Source organism: Nerophis lumbriciformis, linkage group LG14 (genome assembly GCF_033978685.3).
Source record: "Nerophis lumbriciformis linkage group LG14, RoL_Nlum_v2.1, whole genome shotgun sequence".
Lineage (NCBI taxonomy): Eukaryota > Metazoa > Chordata > Actinopteri > Syngnathiformes > Syngnathidae > Nerophis > Nerophis lumbriciformis.
In genome coordinates, this window is record NC_084561.2 from 19,731,561 (window position 1) to 19,752,708 (window position 21,148).

At 40.4% G+C, this 21,148-nt stretch overlaps 2 protein-coding genes across 2 annotated transcripts in view; one reads left to right on the plus strand and one right to left on the minus strand.

The window, feature by feature from the left end:
• klhl26 (kelch-like family member 26) overlaps window positions 1-21,148 on the minus strand; it is a 150,479-nt gene that overhangs the window by 82,667 nt on the left and 46,664 nt on the right. The window lies entirely within an intron of this gene.
• LOC133616513 (homer protein homolog 3-like) overlaps window positions 1-21,148 on the plus strand; it is a 121,442-nt gene that overhangs the window by 46,675 nt on the left and 53,619 nt on the right. The window contains exons 4-6 of the mRNA XM_072914651.1: window positions 7,541-7,672; window positions 8,654-8,761; window positions 12,343-12,351. Of these exons, the coding sequence (XP_072770752.1) occupies window positions 7,541-7,672; window positions 8,654-8,761; window positions 12,343-12,351 (249 nt within the window). The remainder of the gene's footprint in view (window positions 1-7,540; window positions 7,673-8,653; window positions 8,762-12,342; window positions 12,352-21,148) is intronic.

Below are 21,148 nucleotides of genomic sequence, written 5' to 3' on the forward strand. Positions count from 1 at the left end.
AGTATAAATCGCACCGGAGTATAAGTCGCACCTGCCGAAAATGCACAATAAAGAAGGAAAAAAACATATATAAGTCGCACTGGGGTATAAGTTGCATTTTTTGGGGACATTTATTTGATAAAACCCAACACCAAGAATAGACATTTGAAAGGCAATTTAAAATAAATAAAGAATAGTGAACAACAGGCTGAATAAGTGTACGTTATATGACGCATAAATAACCAACTGAGAACGTGCCTGGTATGTTAACGTAACATATTATGGTAAGAGTCATTCAAATAACTATAACATATAGAACATGCTATACGTTTACCAAACAATCTGTTACTCCTAATCGCTAAATCCCATGAAATCTTATACGTCTAGTCTCTTACGTGAATGACCTAAATAATATTATTTGATATTTTACGGTAATGTGTTAATAATTTCACACATAAGTCGCTCCTGAGTGTAAGTCGCACCCCTGGCCAAACTATGAAAAAAACTGCGACTTATAGTCCAAAAAATACGGTACATTTAAAAGAAAACAACCTTGTCACATAGTCATTATGGGGTATTTTGTGTAGATTTTTTGAGGACACAAATTAATTTATTCCATTTTGGAATAAAGCTGTAACATAACAAAATGTGGAAATAGTGAAGCGCTGTGAATACTTACCGGATGCACTCTAGGTACCTTTTTTACAAACCCTACAGTATTTATCCAGGGATCCCACGTGTAAAGGGATCTTGATCCTTGTCATGAATTATTTCATAAAGAGTTATGCACACTAGAGACTGGGGAAAGGGTAAAAAATTAAACCAGCGCCTACAAGAGACGTCAGAGAATGCACCCTGCACATGGTAATGAAGTCGCACACTGCTTTGTATCGCGCATGAATATCTTAGTTTTACTGAGTTTATGTTTGCTTCACCTGCAGCTGATTCGCAGCACTTGAGAATTGCCAGCACTTTCACATTGCTTTGTCACTACCACTTCCCTGAGAAGCTTTTAAGGACAGATTAAAACAACTGGCATTTTGCTGAAATAATCTCCTCTCATGAGAGGGTTCATTTGACCAAGTTAACAAACAACATCTTGTACAAGCTTTTTCACTTAGCTCTGATGTTTGTCGGAGGTGACAGCTGTTCTGTTCTGTTTCCACAAGAACATCCTGATCCTGGTAAAACTGCATAAACTACTGTTGCAAATGTTTCTTAAGAATGAGTATTACTTGCTTATTAATGCTGCTATGCTATTAATGCGTAAGGAAAAGCAAACTAAAGAAAATTGTGTTATTATAGCACCACAGTCATGGAAGTATTTTTTTAGGTGATTAAGGCAGCAGCAATTTAGCACAATGATTTTGTCATCTCAAGGCGTTATTCATGTTCCTCCGCAGTGTGACTGTGTCAATGAAAACCCTTTGAGAGCAAGGTTGTTGAGTACAAAGCAGCTTGATAAATGAGCTTGGAAACTTCCCTGCTAATTTTATCGCACTGCAGATATTGTAGGTGATGATTTATTTGAATAATAAAGACTTTTGTGTCCGTAAAAAAATATAAAGTCTTTCGGAATTTATATATTATTAAACTCCTGCTTTGTTATTCTGCTCCATCCAAATGGAATACTGCAGAATCAGTTGGCACTTCAGCAAGACTTGTTATGATTAGTGCTTTAAATGATTAACATTTCTAATTGATTAACTGGAGGGTTGCTGTGGATTATTGAGTCATTCCTTTTTAATCTACATGTATAATGGTGTTTCGTTTTGCATAAGCAACAATACTCAGAAAGAAGGCAATATACACGCACTTTACGTGTTTATTAAATAGCTTTAACTAGGGATGGGTACCAAATTTGGTACTTTAACAGGCACCGACTGAATTTTATCAGTACTACCAGGTATTTATGTAAAATCAAACAGTGCCATATTTTAAAACCTTTGTGGCACATAACGCTACGTCCACTTATTAACTTGGCGGGCACACAATCACTCAGAGCGGACTAGGTCAAACTGCTTCTAGGTTAGGGCTGCACGATTTTGAGAAAGACCCTAATTGCGATTTTTCTCTCCAAAATTGCGATTCGATTTGCGATTTTTATATTTTACACATAAAAATTCATAAAACTGAACATAACGAGTTAAGGAACGCATTACTTTTAGACTGTCTATCAGCATATTCTTAGTCTCAAGGTGCCACACATTAGAACAATATGCAATGGTTTATTTTCACAAATATTTGGCTTTATGCAGACAGATTCAGAGTGTTTGTCTACATCATGCTCTTAAATGGAAGAAAACACCAATAACAACTATACAGTATGACAATGTATTAATTATACTATACAATAATAATAATGAAAGTAACCATTTAAAAGCATATAAACTTGTATTTCTCATTATTGTAGAATTGTTTACCATTGTACTGTAATGGGAAGGTAGACCATTTTAGTTATCTTAAATAAACAAAAAATAAAATGGACTGTCATTTCTGTAAGCAAAAATTTAACATAAATATTGAACTAAAAAACTACTTTGGGTTATCCTTTATTGTTGCCATCTCGTGATTATGACAGTCTTGCTTGTTCGTCCGTGTTGATAGGCTCATATTGCCCATACGGGTTAAACCTGAAATATTCTCATATCTGGACATTTGGCTTTCTACTCATATTTTGTCCTCTTTATTTGTGTTACTTTGTGGAACTTCTCACCAGTGAGTCGCGAGTAGGGTGGCAATGTCTGTGAACCTTGTGTGTAAGTGAGCGGTCTTCCAAGACAAAGATTGTGAATGACTGAAAAGAGGGCTCACTCTTTCCAGTGAATCATACTGTTAAAATACATGCGCTCAAGTGCTGAGAGCAATGCAGAAAGTGAGCCCTCTTTCTCCCTGCTTGAGGCAAAAAAGAAAACAAATACACACGGACATAACATTTTATCGATTGCAGCAAACTATTTTGACTTCATTTTCATTTATTGTTCGATTGATTGACTTATTGACTATCAGCCCAGGCCTAGTTACCATTAAAACTTTTTCCAGGGAACAGGTGGTGCTTGTTATTAGCTAGCGTACTGCAGCGCACACACACTTTTAATTGGCCAGAAGGCAAAGGACGCAAACATGTCTGTCACTCAAATGCCGGTGATGGCGTAGAAAAAAAAACTCCACCCCTTGCGGTCATTTGTTGCACTAATTATTGGATTGGATTTATATAGAGCTTTTCTATACACTAGACACTAGAGATGCGCGGTTTGCGGACACAACCGCGGAGTCCGCGGATTATCCGCGGATCGGGCGGATGAAATTAAAAAAAAGAAGATTTTATCCGCTCGCGGGTCGGGTCGGGCGGATTAATTAGATTTTTTTTTTTTTTTTGCGGGTGGCAGTTAAACCAATTCGGAAATATATATACATAGTTAAATGTTGTTACCCACATACGAAAAACGAGCAGGCACCTGCTGCATATGCCACAACAGAAGAAAAAAAAAGAAAAGAGATGGACACTTTTACGGAGCGGAGAAGGGACGCCTCGCCGGTGTCCGGGACCGAGGCCCCTTCCCCCGAGAGGGCCCCACCGGGAGCCGTAGCTGAGGCGATCCGCGAGAAGGGCCCGACGCACGTCCAGGGTCACTACCGCGCCCACCGCACCGACACCCCGCCTCGTCCGCTTTCGCCGCGGCCGGCGTCACGCGCAGCAGGTAAGCAGCTTACCTGCCCGCCACCCCCGTGGCCGGGGGCTCGTAACAGGGGTCACTCCGCGCGCTCCGCCCGCGCATCTTACCTGCTTGCCACCCCTGTTGCCGGGGGCGCGTAACAGGGGTCACTCCGCGCGCAGTGCGCTCACGAAAGGGGTGGGGCTTACCCTGGTTGATATAGACAGCAGGACGGTGGCCATGGAAGTCGGAACCCGCTAAGGAGTGTGTAACAACCCACCTGCCGAATCAACTAGCCCTGAAAATGGATGGCGCTGGAGCGTGGGCCCATACCTGGCCGTCGCCGGCAGCGAGACGCGCTTGGAGGTGCGCTCAGCGCGGCTCCCATATGATTGCGCACTGGTGTGCGTCTGGGTCGTGACAGCGTGGCACGCGCAAGTCTGTGCTGCGTTGGATCAGTCTCCTTTCTTTAACAGGCAAAAGCTTTATAACCTCACCATACCTGCCAACTTTTAAATCAGAAAAACCTAGTAGCCAGGGTCCAAGGGCCGCAGGCCCCGGTAGGTCCAGGACAAAGTCCTGGTGGAGGGTTCAGGGCTTCGCCCCCCGACGCAAAATGATTATTAGCATTCAGACAGGTTAAAATGTTGCTAAAACCATCACTTTTCTATCAGTCACAGTGACTTTTCAAAACAAAAATATTACAGCAAAAATCATATGGGTTGATTGACATGTTTATTCTGTAAGCTAACTTCAATAGTTTGAAATTATTTTGACAGTTAATGCCAGTTATCCTGTCAACCTTTCACAAGACTTCAATTTGTTAATTGAAAGTATAAATAGTATAAACACTTTTAACAGTATGTCGTGCTGTGAAATACAGCCGACAGGATTGCGCATGCATGGTGCAGGAGAACAAAGGACTTCTTTCATTTAAGGTTTGTGATAAACCATAAAACTCATTCGTTAAAAGGACTCTATAGTAATATAAAGCGAATTTTTCTGGACATTATCATGCAAGAAAAGTTTATTTTTGGGATCGCGATCACCGCGTAATGATTTTTAAAGGTTGCATTACATTATTAACTGTCCCATGTGATCAGCCAGTGCGATTGGAAGTCCATGCTCAATTATTGCCTCCGTAAATAAAACTTCGGCATTTATCACATCCAAAGAATCTGTTTGGGCGACGAAAAACGTTGAAAGTTTTCCACTTGTATCGCTAGCAACGGCATTAGACTTGTGTTTTTTTGTCCCAACGTGGTCTTTTACATCGCTAATTCCTCCGTGTCCGGTCGAAAAATCTTGTCTGCACAAGGTGCAATTCGCGTAGTTTTCACCCTTTTTTTAAAATGTTTATTAATATTAGATATATAACAACGGGCGGATGGCGGGCGGGTGCAGTTCTGATCAAACGTTACATCGGGTGGATGGCGGATGGTTGACGACTTTCTGACGCGGTTGCGGATGAAATAAATTGCCTATCCGCGCATCTCTACTAGACACTCAAAGTGCACACAGAGAAGTGAGAACCCATAATGCCTTCACACCACATTCTCACATTGGTACTGGTAAGCTACAATTGTAGCCACAGCTGCCCTGGGGTGGACTGACGAAAGCGTGGCTGTCAATTTGCGCCTACGGCCCCTCCGACCACCACCAGACATTCACACACCAGTGTGGGTGGCACTGGGAGCAAGGGTGAAGTGTCTTGCCCAAGGACACAATGGCAGTGACTTGGATGGCAGAGGCGGGGATTGAGCCTGGAACCCTCAAGTTGCTGGCACGACCACTCTACCAATCGCACCACGCCGTACCCCCTCGATGTCGATTTGATGTTGATCAATCTAGGTAATTTTAACATTTTCCATGCCCACAAAGCAAGTAGAAAACATTCAAATGTACAGTGAGGCTCCACTTTTCAAAATGCACTAGCTCGATGCTATTGGATTTACCGCAGAAATGCTGATGATTATCATTAGCAATTTTACACGGTGATTTCAACACCTCCAAATTTGGCAATGACTAGAGATGTCCGATAATGGCTTTTTTGCCGATATCCGATATTCCGAAATTGTCCAACTCTTAATTACCGATTCCGATATCAACCGATACCGATATATACAGTCGTGGAATTAACACATTATTATGCCTAATTTTGTTGTGATGCCCCGCTGGATGCATTAAACAATGTAACAAGGTTTTCCAAAATAAATCAACTCAAGTTATGGCAAAAAATGCCAACATGGCACAATACTGCCATATTTATTATTGAAGTCACAAAGTGCAGTATTACCTTGGAATTTGGGACATGCTCTCCCTGAGAGAGCATGAGGAGGTTGAGGTGGGTGGGGTGTTGCGGGGTGTGTATATTGTAGCGTACCGGAAGAGTTAGTGCTGCAAGGGGTTCTGGGTATTTGTTACGGTGCGTGTGTTTGTCATTCTTGTTTGGTGTGGGTTCACAATGTGGCGCATATTTGTAACAGTGTTAAAGTTGTTTATATGGCCACTCTCAGTGTGACCTGTATGGCTGATGACCAAGCATGCTTTGCATTCACTTGTGTGTGTGAAAAGCCGTAGATATTATGTGATTGGGCCGGCACGCAAAAGCAGCGTACTTCTCCCTACGTCCGTGTAGCACTCCGTACAGCGGCGTTTTAAAAAGACATACATTTTACTTTTTGAAACCGATACCGATAATTTCCAATATCACATTTTAAAGCATATAATATCGGCAGTCCGATATTATCAGACATCTCTAGTAATGACCAGTAGAACTAAGATACATGTTACAATCTAACAACTGGTGTGTATCATGTACAATACTTGCAGTATAAACACTTTGTATCGCACAAAAAAATACTAGATTTAGCTTAATGACAAAGATTACTATCTAACTAGGTAGCACACTGTAGCGTATAGACATTAGCTTCATAGCTTGCTTACTTAGCCGGTGTTTCAAGTGGCCGTTTTGACATATTTTAGGTCTGGTGAGTGTTTCGGGGACAAATGAGCAGGGACAAAATTCAAACACTTGCACAAATAGACATTGGTGCACATGAATTTCCAAGACAAACGTCCCCATGATTATCATTAGATTGCGTTTTTATTGGCCAATTCCGTGACTCTGTCAGCGATTCCTTTAACGCAGAAATCATAAGGCCTTACAAACAGCCCGAAATGCGATGCCAGACACTTCAGAAGGATTTAAAGTTATTCTGTACTACAGATGGGTTAATTGCGTTAAATCTTTTCATCAGGTTAATAATGGTTATTAATCGGCATTAACACACTCATTTTGACTGCTCGATTTATGATTAATGTGAAAATTCAAGCACTTGCACAAATAGACATTGGTGCAAATGTTATCCTCAGCTTCAGTTTATATAAAAGCTCATCTCAGCTAAAGGGTGCAGGAGACTCCTATTTTATCCATGCACTTTAGAGGTTTTGTTGTTTTCGTTGTTATTACTTTCATTTTCATAGAAACAAAATAAGTTTTAGTTTAGCTAGCAGAAAAACATGCAGCGGATCACAAAGCGTCTCTGCTGTCTGTACACTGACACAACTGTCAGTCCATGAACCAAAACCACCTTGGCTGTACTGTGGTTCCTTTTAAGGCATGACGAGCTTTAAGCTGCCATCCTGCGTTGTGACACATGAAGTTTCAGTCTTACAGATTCGGTAGTGTGGACAAAAAAGCAAAACTGTCTGCAGACAAAAAGATACTTGTAAAAAAAAAAAAAAAATGAAAATAAGAATGACAGCATAACCACAGACAAGCATGACATTCTGTTCAAGTCAAACAGCAAAATACCCCCAGGAAAGAGATAAAATGAATGAATCTATGCTACATGTTTTTTTACTTTCCTTATGTGTTGTTCTTTTATTCCCTTTGGCGATAGGCTATCATCAACAGCACCATCACCCCGAACATGACTTTCACCAAAACCTCCCAGAAGTTTGGCCAGTGGGCTGACAGTCGGGCCAACACGGTTTACGGCCTCGGCTTCTCTACAGAGCAGCACCTTCAGCAGGTAAACACAACAGTAAAAAGTAACTAAATTCATCAGGTAATAAAATAGATGAGAAAAAGTCGGTGGTATGAACGTCAGTCATAATTTAAGGAGCTGTTTGCAACCCGGATGCTTAGAGGGCGCTAACTTTCCTAATTTGTTTTAAGCATTATGTTGATGGTAGATAATGAGGTTATAAGGATCTACATTTTTTGTTTACACTAATTCAAGGGTGAGCGCTTTAGGAACCATTTTAAAGTGTATTTTATGAGATACAGCACGGTGAAACAGGGGTGAGTGCATGTGCCTCACAATACGAAGGTCCTGAGTTCAATCTCCTGATCTTTCTGTGTGGAGTTTGCATGTTCTCCCCGTGACTGCGTGGGTTCCCTCCGGGTACTCTGGCTTCCTCCCACCTCCAAAGACATGCACCTGGGGATAGGTTGATTGGCAACACTAAATTGGCCCTAGTGTGTGAATGTGAGTGTGAATGTTGTCTGTCTATCTGTGTTGGCCCTGCGATGAGGTGGCGACTTGTCCAGGGTGTACCCGGCCTTCCGCCCGAATGCAGCTGAGATAGGCTCCAGCACCCCCCGCGACCCCAAAAGGGACAAGTGGTAGAAAATGGATGAATGGATAGATGGACAACTGATCATTGTGATATACACCTGTATGTATTCTGGGGTGTTAAAAAGAACAACAATGTATAACGAACTGTGTCAGACAAAACGTGATAAGATCCGAACAATGGATTTTGTGAACCAGATGGGGATCTGTTATGCTATATGATTTTGTTAAAAATGCGCCATAATAGATAAGAATTCAAGCATAAAAATAAATGTTTTTTTTACTGGCTCATTGTAATTTCTACAAAGCTGCTGCGATAAGGGATACATTTGAGGGCTAAGCAACTGTTTCTGCAAGTGTGTTTATTTTTGCAACAGTGACTTTGGAAGAATTGCAGACAGGTCACAGCTGTTTCTCCTCTTGGCCCCCCTCTAGTTTGCTGAACAGTTTAGGGAGGTGAAGGAGGCAGCTCGTCTAGCCAGAGAGAAGTCCCAGGAGAGGTACGAACTGGCCAACCCTGCTCTCAACATCGCGGCCCCACAGGTGAAGCACCGCCTTTGCACACCAATATTTTCATTACGTTGTAGCTTTTCCATCGTAGCAGAGGTTCTGAGCATAAGTAAATGCCAAGGTCTGTGTGTAATTATTTTTATTTTTTATTTGCTCATCTTTTGATGACTTATTCTGTTGTCAGGGAAACCTGGCAAAGGTGTATGATTTGCAATGGTGTGGGATGGATGTTTGTAATTAGCAAGGATTAATCTTTTTTTATTATTCTACATTTAAAAATATTAACATCAAATAATACTGTCCGTCCATCCATCCACCCGTAAATGCAGCAATTGATTGATTGGTTATAGGGGCACCTCGTTTGCCAGAGAATAAGAAGACAAAGCAGGAGGGGTTAGTGTTTCCAATTTAGCTACTTTGCCACTGTATTTTGCAAGAAATCAGATCCTTCTTGGTACTCTTTTTTTTTTTTTTTCCTCAAAGGGATTAGCCACAAATAAAGCTGTTATCTAATTATATAATTGGTTTATGAAGCTGGAATCCATTTAGTTGCTCTAATTTATCCGCTTTTACATTCAGCTTGACATAGCTTTAGGCATGTGCTAACTAACAACAAAGATGACTAATTAATTTACACTTTGGCTAAAATTAAAGTAAAAACGTGGAAACGAACACAAGCACTCAAATTATAGACCAATATAACTGCTTCCACAGTTCTCAAAGATCTTAGAGAAATTGTTTGCTGCTATGTTAAATACATTTATTAAAAGTTATAATAAGGTAAGGTCTATTCAGGTGTACTAGAGAGGAAGCTACGCCGGATAGTCGAACCTCGGATTGAGGAGGAACAGTGTGGTTTTCGTCCTGGTCGTGGAACTGTGGACCAGCTCTATACTCTCGGCAGGGTCCTTGAGGGTGCATGGGAGTTTGCCCAACCAGTCTACATGTGCTTTGTGGACTTGGAGAAGGCATTCGACCGTGTACCCCGGGAAGTCCTGTGGGGAGTGCTTAGAGAGTATGGGGTATCGGACTGTCTGATTGTGGCGGTCCGCTCCCTGTATGATCAGTGTCAGAGCTTGGTCCGCATTGCCGGCAGTAAGTTGGACACGTTTCCAGTGAGGGTTGGACTCCGCCAAGGCTGCCCTTTGTCACCGATTCTGTTCATAACTTTTATGGACAGAATTTCTAGGCGCAGTCAAGGCGTTGAGGGGATCTGGTTTGGTGATTAGGTCTCTGCTTTTTGCAGATGATGTGGTCCTGATGACTTCATCTGGCCAGAATCTTCAGCTCTCACTGGATCAGTTCTCAGCTGAGTGTGAAGAATCAGCACCTCCAAGTCCGAGTCCATGGTTCTCGCCCGGAAAAGGGTGGAGTGCCATCTCCGGGTTGCGGAGGAGACCCTGCCCCAAGTGGAGGAGTTCAAGTACCTCGGAGTTTTGTTCACGAGTGAGAGAAGAGTGGATCGTGAGATCGACAGGCGGATCGGTGTGGCGTCTTCAGTAATGCGGACGCTGTATCGATCCGTTGTGATGAAGAAGGAGCTGAGCCAGAAGGCAAAGCTCTCAATTTACCGGTCGATCTACGTTCCCATCCTCACCTATGGTCATGAGCTTTGGGTTATGACCAAAAGGACAAGATCACGGGTACAAGCGGCCGAAATGAGTTTCCTCCGCCGGGTGGCAGGTCTCTCCCTTAGAGATAGGGTGAGAAGCTCTGCCATTCGGGGGGAGCTCAAAGTAAAGCCGCTGCTCCTCCACATCGAGAGGAGCCAGATGAGGTGGTTCGGGCATCTGGTCAGGATGCCACCCGAACGCCTCCCTAAGGAGGTGTTTAGGGCACGTCCGACCGGTAGGAGGCCACGGGGAAGACCCAGGACACGTTGGGAAGACTATGTCTCCCGGCTGGCCTGGGAATGCCTCGGGATACCCCGGGAAGAGCTGGAGGAAGTGGCTGGGGAGAGGGAAGTCTGGGCTTCCCTGCTTAGGCTGCTGCCTCCGCGACCCGACCTCGGATAAGCGGAAGAAGATGGATGGATGGATGGATAAATATATAAATATAAATAAATGGATAAATAACTTATGAATTCCATCCAAATCCTCGATGGCAACAGCAATACCTGATTTAGCGGAATAAATTTCAACTGCAATAGGTAGAAAATTATATTTAGTAAGTATTTTTGTACATCAAACCATCTTTTAATTCTTTGATGAATTTGTTTTCAACCTCCTCTAGCACATCTGTAATATTTTGTCATTAATAAAAAAAAAAAGTTTTCTGTCGTCCGCAAATAAAATTCACTTTGGAAACTAGAGTAATATCGTTGACATACATGAGAAACAGTATAGGTCCAAGGACCGGTCCTTGTGGTACTCCACAACTACTATTATGTAAGGCAGATTTCATATTGATTACTTCCACACACTGTTTTCTGTCTTTCAAGTAACTTCTAACCCAGTCATGAGCCACTCCTCTTATTCCATATTTGTACAATTTGTCCAATAATAATATTTTATGATCAAGGGTATCAAACGTTTTTTGAAGAGCTACAAAAATACTATATAGTTTTTTATCTATTGCAGTTGACATTTCAACTATTATTGCTGTTGCCATTGAGGATTTGGACGGAACCCATAAGTTATTTATTATAACTTTTAATAAATGTATTTAACCTAGCAGCAAACAATTTCTCTAAGATCTTTGAGATCTGTGGAAGCAGTTATATTGGTCTATAATTAGAGTGCTCATGTTCGTTTCCACGTTTGTAAAGTGGTAATATTTTTGCAATTTTCATATGATCTGGGAATACACCTTTCATGAATGACAAATTAATGTTTTTTATGAACGACATGTTCATGTCTACATAGTCGCTTGAAGTCTTATTTGGAGAGTGCTTCACAATTTTTATTATTTTCGATTTGGCCCACTTTATCAAGAAAAATACTTTTTATATTGTCTATCATAGTTTGTACAGTTTTATTATCAACTTCAGAATCAGGAGGATTCTATGTTTCTCCATCTGGCTGCTCCACTAGTTCCTTATTGGTTAACTCCATTAAAAGAGTTCATGCTTGGAATGCATTAAGGCCTCTCCACTTTGGAGAGATGGAGTAGCCAAAGGTGTTAGGAGAGTTGGAACTAAGCGTGAACTGAGTGAAAGTAGATTAGAGAGGGGTTGAATCATCCATAATTGAAGGCAGTACCGCTGCTGTTTGGAAGAGAATAGCCAGATTCTTTCTTGCACTCGACAAGTTTGAGTTTTGTTTGGAGAAGTAAAAGTTTGTCAGAGCTTCCTTTTGTTCGAAAAAACGCAATGCTACAAAACTTATAGCACACATTGCTGCAGTCTATTGAAACATTGAATACATTCATAATGAATATTGCAGCTGCAATTGTAGTCTTGTTATCCATTAAATCTACCTAAGTTTAGTAAGTAAGTCAATTTTATCTATAAAGCGCTTTTCACAGATAAAATCACAAAGCGCTGTACAAAACATAGGTGAAGTAAAACTACAATTCAATTAACACAACAGTGGCAACATCATAAAAAGGATACAAAGTGGATTAAAAATTATAGTAAAAGGTGCATTAATGAAAAGCTTTACTGAAAAGAGAAGTTTTCAAACGTTTCTTAAAAGTTTCAACACAGTCAAGATCACGGAGGGACTGGTGCAAATTGTTCCAGAGTCTAGGGGCTATAGCCTGGAATGCCAGGTCTCCACGGGTTTTAAAACAAGTTTTTGGGATATTTAGAAGACCCTGGCCTGAAAACCGGAGGCTGCGCCCTGAAGAGTAGGGGCATAGAAAGTCAGTGATGTACTGAGGGGCCCCACCATGCAACGCACGGAATGTCAGGACTAAAATCTTAAACTCCATGTGGAATTTAACTGAATTTAACAAGTCTGGTAGCCGCATTTTGTAGAGTCTGAAGTCTCTTTAGCATTGACTTGCTGAAGAGAGTGATACGAGAATTGGAATAGTCAATGCGGGGCAAAATGAACGTGTGAATGATCATTTTGAGATCCAATTTTGACAACATATTTCTGACTTAAGAAATATTTCTGATATGATAAAAACAGTTTTTGGTCAGTTGAAGACAGTGACCCTCCAAAGACATGGCCTGATCAAACACAACCCCAAGGTTTCTGAGGCTGCTTTTAACAGATGCACCCAGAGCACCAAGGGAGTTCTTGATCAGGGGCGTCTTTTTATCGGGGGCAATTATCAGAGTTTCCGTTTTGTTTTAATTTATCTGGAGAAAATTTGAGGACAAACAGTTTTTAATACAGGATACGCACTCCAAGAACTCGGATAAAAAAGTTGAAACTCTGAATCATAGAAGGAGCATAACAGTTGAATATCATCTGCATAGAAATAATAAGAAACATTTTTAAAACTACTGATCAACCTACCAAGCGGCATCAGATACAACAAAAATAAAACAGGCCCCAGAACAGAACCCTGGGCCACACCACATGACATGTTGGACACATTGGACATTACATCATTAAAAGCAACATTAAAAGTTATTCCATTTATATAAGAAGTAAACCACTGGAGAACTGCACCAGAAAACCCCATCTCAGATTTGAGGCGATTTATCAATATATTGTGATCCACAGTATCAAAGGCAGCTGTCAAATCGAGTAAAACCAGAACTGTGTAGCGACCAGAGTCAGCGGCCATCATCACGTCACTGGACACTTTCAAAAGAGCAGTTTCGGTGGAGTGAAATTACTTAAAGCTAGATTGGTATTTATCGTAAAAATCATGCTGTTCCAAAAATTAGGTTAGCTGCTTAGCTACCACTTTTTCAATGATTTTTGACATGAAGGGAAGTTTTGATATGGGCCGGTAGTGTTTAAACCAGCGATTTATTCAACCTGCCAGTACATTACGACCACATTAAGTAAAATCTAATGAGCCAGAGATCTATTTATAATGTGACACGCCAGAGATCTATTTATAATAAGTTGTTATTGTGCTTGTACTCTGCAGTGATGTAGAACAACAATTTAACTACAAAAAGAGAGTCCAAATATTAACAACTGTAATGTTTGGGCTCTCCTATTTAGTGCAGTCAAATAATGAATTGTCTAAATCAGATTAATCAAACTTTTGAATTTTGATTATTCAGACAAGACAAACGCAACAATAGTTTTTGTGAATGTGGCCATTTTGATTTCCGACCTCAAAACTGGAACACTCACAACATCGGCTGTGACGTCGTTACCAGCTCCAACTTCCGATGGAACGCATTCAATATAGATCAATATATGCCAAACTATCTGAACAAAACACCCTCAAATTTGCTTTGTGTTGGAGCTAACAAAGCAAAGTAGTGTTATATGCTATGTTATATTATTTGTCATTAATATCATTAAAATTATTGAGCCAAATTAAACCTTTTTAAGGGCTTTAGCACATTCAAAAACTTACCATATCTTCTAAGAAATTATTTTGTACGCACGTTCATCAAGACAGGATGCTTGAAAACCATCGTAGGCCACATACAGTACGATAGGACGCACAGGTGGTCGGCCATTTTGGTTTTCAGATACTAATTTTAGGGGAATTAGTTCCTATTTTTTATTCGCTTTTTTTGTCTAATGTTCTAATTCTGGATGTCTTTATTTTGCCTGTAGAATTTGTAGTAGGCCACACTTTGAACACCCCTGATTAGAGATGTCCGATAATATTGGACTGCCGATATTATCGGCTGATAAATGCTTTAAAATGTAATATCGAAAGTTATCGGTATCGGTTTCAAATTTATCAGTATCGGTTTCAAAAAGTAAAATTTATGACTTTTTAAAACGCCGCTGTGTACACGGACATAGAGAGAAGTACAGAGCGCCAATAAACCTTAAAGGCACTGCCTTTGCGTGCCGGCCCAGTCACATAACATCTACGACTTTTCACACACACAAATGAATGCAAAGCATACTTGGTCAACAGCCATACAGGTCACACTGAGGGTGGCCGTATAAACAACTTTAACACTGTTACAAATATGTGCCACACTGTGAACCCACACCAAACAAGAATGACGAACACATTTCGGGACACATCCGCACCGTAACACAACATAAACACAACAGAACAAATACCCAGAACCCCTTGCAGCACTAACTCTTCCGGGACGCTACAATATAACCCCCCCCCCACACACACACACACACACACACACACCCACCTCAACCCCGCCCACCTCAACCTCTTCATGCTCTCTCAAGGAGAGCATGTCCCAAATTCCAAGCTGCTGTTGTGAGGCATGTTTAAAAAAACAATGCACTTTGTGACTTCAATAATAAATATGGCAGTGCCATGTTGGCATTTTTTTCCATACCTTGAGTTGATTTATTTTGGAAAACCTTGTTACATTGTTTAATGCATCCAGCGGGGCATCACAACAAAATTAGGCATAATAATGTGTTAATTCCACGACTGTATATATCGGTATCGGTTGATATCGGAATCGGTAATTAAGAGTTGGACAATATCGGAATATCGGATATCGACAAAAAAGCCATTATCGGACATCTCTACTCCTGATGAATAGTCTCCAATTAACCTAACATGCATGTTCATGGAATGTGGGCGGACACACACACACCCATAGGAGGAAACATGATTCAAACTCCACACAGGGATGTTCAACAGATTCAAAATCTGATTTCCAGATAGTGAACCTGATGTGACAACTACTACACCACCAAGCAGTCCACTCTGGAAATGTAACAATATTTTCGCAATTGCAGATGGGGTTAAATTAGATTTTGCTCATAATGCTGTTCAGCTCAGCTAGAATCGCTGCGTAGTCACTTTGCCATGTGTGACACTCTTTTTTTCAGAGAAAGACAAGGCTTGATTGTGACAAAACAGAACATCAATAGTAAGGTGGTCAATGAAATGCAATGCTGTAGTTTTGGACACATCAACTCTTTTGTATCACATGTAGCATGAGTGATACATGAAATTCGTGCCCAAGCCAAGAGCTATAGGGCAGCACAGAAAAACCTGCTACTCAATTGGTGTTGGAGAGACTCATCACCATGGAAACCGGGAACCCAGGGTGCAAGGTCACCCACATGGACACAGACATATCAGCATGTATTGATTGCCTAACTATGGTATTGCAGCAATTGAATATGTGATGGGCTTCAAGTATTGTAGTAGTTCTACAGTGTGTGCACATTACAAAAATAGAACATCATGCAACGCTTACAGAATTATCCAGCACTTACTTTATTTTCTTCTTTACTGAGGGTTCAGATGGTCAGTAACACATGCAGATATGTAGACTGGGCAGCATATGTCGTCAAGAAAGCAAGCAGTCGGGTTTTAGTTTTTAAGTAGGTAAAGTAAATGAAACATGTAAAAAAAAAAAAAATATATATATATATATATATTTAAGGCAACATTTTAGAGTGGCTATTTTATGTGCTTGGAATAGGATGTGTTCATGGCAAGAAAACTAAAGCCAGATATTCATCAAATGACTAAAGATGAGGAATACGCTGCAGAAGAAGAATCTAGAGAACAACATGGCAGCTGGTGTGGCTGTGCCATGTTGTGTGTGAAAACCTCACTCCCTGACACCTTAAGTCGTGCTGAAGCTGATTCCTCTGACTTCCTCTGTGGACCCGGTTTAGTCCCTGAGCTGTGTGAAGGGGCAAGAATCAGGCCGGTATACATATGGTCAGACACACGCTTAATAAACAGGTGTCCAAACTATGGCCTGCGAGCCAAGTGCGGCTCACCGGCGTCTTCAGTTTGGCCCGCGAAAGGTCAAAAGTTAAATAAGAAGTCTGGCCTACGATACTCTTAAGGTACATTTGAATAACCTTTCAGCCTAATCGCTACAAGTATGCCATCTTTTGTGGCCAATATTGGTAATTTTAGCCAATGACTATGAGTTTCCCTTTGACAACACAGAAAGGTATAGCTCGGTTGGTAGAGTGGCCGTGCCAGCAACTTGAGGATTCCAGGTTCGATCCCCGCTTCCGCCATCCTAGTCACTGCCGTTGTGTCCTTGGTCAAGACATTTTACCCACCTGCTCCCAGTGCCACCCACACTGGTTTAAATGTAACTTAGATATTGGGTTTCACTATGTAAAGCGCTTTGAGTCACTAGAGAAAAAGCGCTATATAAATATAATTCACTTCACTTCACATGGTCACATAACACTCAACCTGTTTTATTGAACTTTATGGACGTTGAAAAAAATGTCTAAGCAGCACATTTAAAATTACACTCCGATAAATCCACTATGCAGCATGGTATGCAATAATATGCAAAACATTCTCTCCACACATGTTTAATGCATTTTAGCTGCTTGATATTTCTGACTAATAACAAAACTTGAAGGAGGTCCTCATGGAAGTAAACAAAACAGGGTAGGAGTCGAACTTTCACATACTCTTAATATTTAATGTTTTATCATTTATACTTCATATAGTAGTGTCCTCATGGTCTGATGTGGGGGTAGTAAGATTTCCTCCCTTATTCACAGTATATATGCAAAACAAATACAAATGTCAGTCATCCATAATTGAAATCTAATTCTTGACAATAAAAGTACACTAAAAAGTATGTGTTGTTTCGTGAGAGGCGCAGGTGCTTCAAGGGAAGCCTTGCACGCATGGACCCATGCATAAATGAAGGAGGCTTGTGGTCTCAATGAAGCTCAGAATGGGGAGACGGGAGCTTTATAAAAGCTCAGGAAGCAAATGGACTGATGCTTGGATAAATAAGTAAACAGTGTAAATGTACTTCAAAAAAAAAAAAAAAAAAAAAAAGACGGTGGCAAACTCACGTCACGGTGAAAGCTCTCTGCAAAGCAACTTAATATTTAAAATATCCAAGATCCCATTGAGTCAGTTTTGCATTTGACAGCTAACCTAAAAACACAATAATCGGACATTTTCATGTGAAAGTGCACCCAGTTGTGTTCTTTATTGTTTTTAATTTTAGCCGGGAGAAAGTTTTAGCTTTTTACTTCTTTTCTTCATTGTGTATAAAGCCCACTTCAACTTTGATAACTCTTTAAAAGAATGATTCTCTTCTAACTATTTTTCTCCTTTTGCATGGAACGCATCACGGGATGTGGACACCCCCTCAGCTTTCTCAGGTACGTGAAAAGTCTCACAAAACCGCAAACACAAAACAAAGCATTTTCCTTTGTCTTGAGGCCAACACTACTGTATTGTTAGTCATGCATCTCTGGGTTGCATGAACCATCTTGCTCAATAATTAATCTGCAAATGAGCAAATGTAGCTTCAGACCATAGCTCGAGGATCAACAAAGAAACCTGTCTTTGTTATGCCACTAGCAGAAAACCTGCAAATAGGATTACTTCTGCCAATCAGGTTTTGTTTTCATTGGTGCGCTTTATTAGTTTGTATGCCACTTGGGCTGTGCTGTTTTTGTTTTGCGATGTGTATCAACTACAGATCGACCAATTATCGGCCGTGCCGATTATCGGAGCCGATATTTCGCATTTTGACCTATATAGTTACCGGCCTCTATTTATCGGTTTCTACGGTTTCGGTCTTTTTACAACTACATCAGAACTACATCAGCAGTGGAGGTGGAACCACTTTACTGCAGAAAGTAAACAGCTGATAATATACAAATTAAAAAGTAGATTAATAAGTAGAGATCGACCAATCTGCTCTGATATTTTGCATTTGGACATACTGTATATCGGTCTTTTTTTTTTTTTACAACATAGCTACATCAGCAGATACAATATATACACATATGATACCAGTATTAAGTATTTAAAAAATAAATAATTAATAGATAGTAGGGGTGTGCATCTCTACCTTTAAATGGCTAACCGATATAAATTTCGATAAATGGGTTATGATACGATTCACTAACAATACCTTTTTTTAAATTTAGATGCGATACGATTTAATGCAGATGTACCGTATTTTTCGGAGTATAAGTCGCTCCGGAGTATAAGTCGCACCGGCCGAAAATGCATAATAAAGAAGGAAAAAAACATATAAGTCGCACTGGAGTATAAGTCGCATTTTTTGGGGAAATTTATTTGATAAAACGCAACACCAAGAATAGACATTTGAAAGGCAATTTAAAATAAATAAAGAATAGCGAACAACAGGCTGAATAAGTGTACGTTATATGACGCATAAATAACCAACTGAGAACGTGCCTGGTATGTTAACGTAACATATTATGGTAAGAGTCATTCAAATAACTATAACATATAGAACATGCTATACGTTTACCAAACAATCTGTCACTTCTAATCGCTAAATCCCATGAAATCTTATACGTCTAGTCTCTTACGTGAATGAGCTAAATAATATTATTTGATATTTTACGGTAATGTGTTAATAATTTCACACATAAGTCGCTCCTGAGTATAAGTCGCACCCCCGGCCAAACTATGAAAAAAACTGCGACTTATAATCCGAAAAATACGGTAAGTTTTGCTTGGTGAAAAGAAAATTAAATGTATCATGTCAGAACAATGTAATTTGTTTATTTTTTAAATAGACAAATACAAAACAGGAGGTTCCTGTATTATCAGCCAATGATAATGTGTGGGTTAAAAAATGCAAATTATGATTAGAACTGTAAATTAATTTTGTTCTGTTGATTCTTAGTTTAGTTGTATTTGTATTTGTTCTACATTGCTAAATGTTAGAGTATCAAATTTGATCAACAGACTGAAAGGTTGAGATATTTACAAACGAACCAATTGACTGGCTCATTGACATGAACGATAGGTTTGTTGTTGTTTAAAGTGTGACAGTAATGAATCATTTACATCTCAACCAGGGCAGAAACAGCTGCAGCTTTGAACAGACTGGGTGTGCGTCTCCTTTCTGCTCTGACAAGAAAGGAATGGACTTGACTGTGATTGCACTTGAAAGTACAACAACATGTGTTTTCAGTACAAGATGTCTAAGAGCAGATAATCAGTTGACAGAGGACCGCCTGTGAGGAAAGGCTCACAGCAGCACCGCTTGTACGTTGAGGACATGAGAGTGATATGCGCTTTCATGTCTCTAAACGTCCCAGAAAAAAATGCTAGATTTGTCGCGAGTCACTTTTGAGAAAGAAAGTCACTAAGAGGAGTTGGAAAGATTCTAGATTTAGCAAGAAAGTTGCCAAGTTGACAACACTGACAAAAAATCTTACGTTGCTTGTGATTGGTTTACAGTGCATGGTACTCTCATATTGCGCTATCGCAGAAGTCTCGCAAGATTAGAGCTGCCACATTCTGTATTAGATCTACAATCAACCGATTCATGACTTTCCAGCCGGACATCGACCGATCCATACTACTTATAGATCGATCCAGAGGCTCGCTAAACAATGTATTCATATCTCTAAAGTTACAATGGGTAAACAGTGTGTACCAGTTAATTTTTACACTCCTAGTATATAGTTATAACCACTGCTCAAGCACCAGCCCGTTGCAAAAAATTGCCTTTTTTTTCCCACTGCAGCGCTCACACAAGTAAGAAATGGATGGATATGAACATGACAGAAAATATATATCTTACAAAAATCCAAACTTTGTGTAAAGCCTTGACAAACAGGAGACTTATGATATACAGTCGTGGTCAAAAGTTTACATACACTTGTAAAGAACATAATGTCATGGCTGTCTTCTCCTCCAAACATATTTCTGGGTATTCTGGCCAAATAGCTAAATTTTTGTTTCATCTGACATCACATGGACAAAGATAAGACCTTCAGGAGGAAAGTTCTGTGGTCAGATGAAACAAAAATTCAGCTGTTTGGCCACAATACCCAGCAATATGTTTGGAGGAGAAAAGGTGAGGCCTTTAATCCCAGGAACACCACTCCTACCGCCAAGCATGGTGGTGGTAGTATTATGCTCTGGGCCTGTTTTGCTGCCAATGGAACTGGTGCTTTACAGAGAGTAAATGGGTCAATGAAAAAGGAGGATTACCTCCAAATTCTTCAGGACAACCTAAAATCATCAGCCTGGAGGTTGGGTCTTGGGTGCAGTTGGGTGTTCCAACAGGACAATGACCTCATACACACGTCAAAAATGGTAAAGGAATGGCTAAATCAGGCTAGAATTAAGGTTTTAGAATGGCCTTCCCAAAGTCCTGACTTAAACGTGTGGACAATGCTGAAGAAACAAGTCCATGTTAGAAAACCAACAAATCTAGCTGAACTGCACCAATTTTGTCAAGAGGAGTGGTCAGACATTCTTACAGAAGCTTGCCAGAAGCTTGTGGATGGCTACCAAAAGTGGCTTATTGCAGTGAAACTTGCCAAGGGACATGTAACCAAATATTAACATTGTTGTATGTATACCAGGGGTCCCCAAATTACGGCCCGCGGGCCGGATCCGGCCCCCCAGCATCCAAAATCCGGCCCACGGGAAGTCCCAAGTAAAAAATTA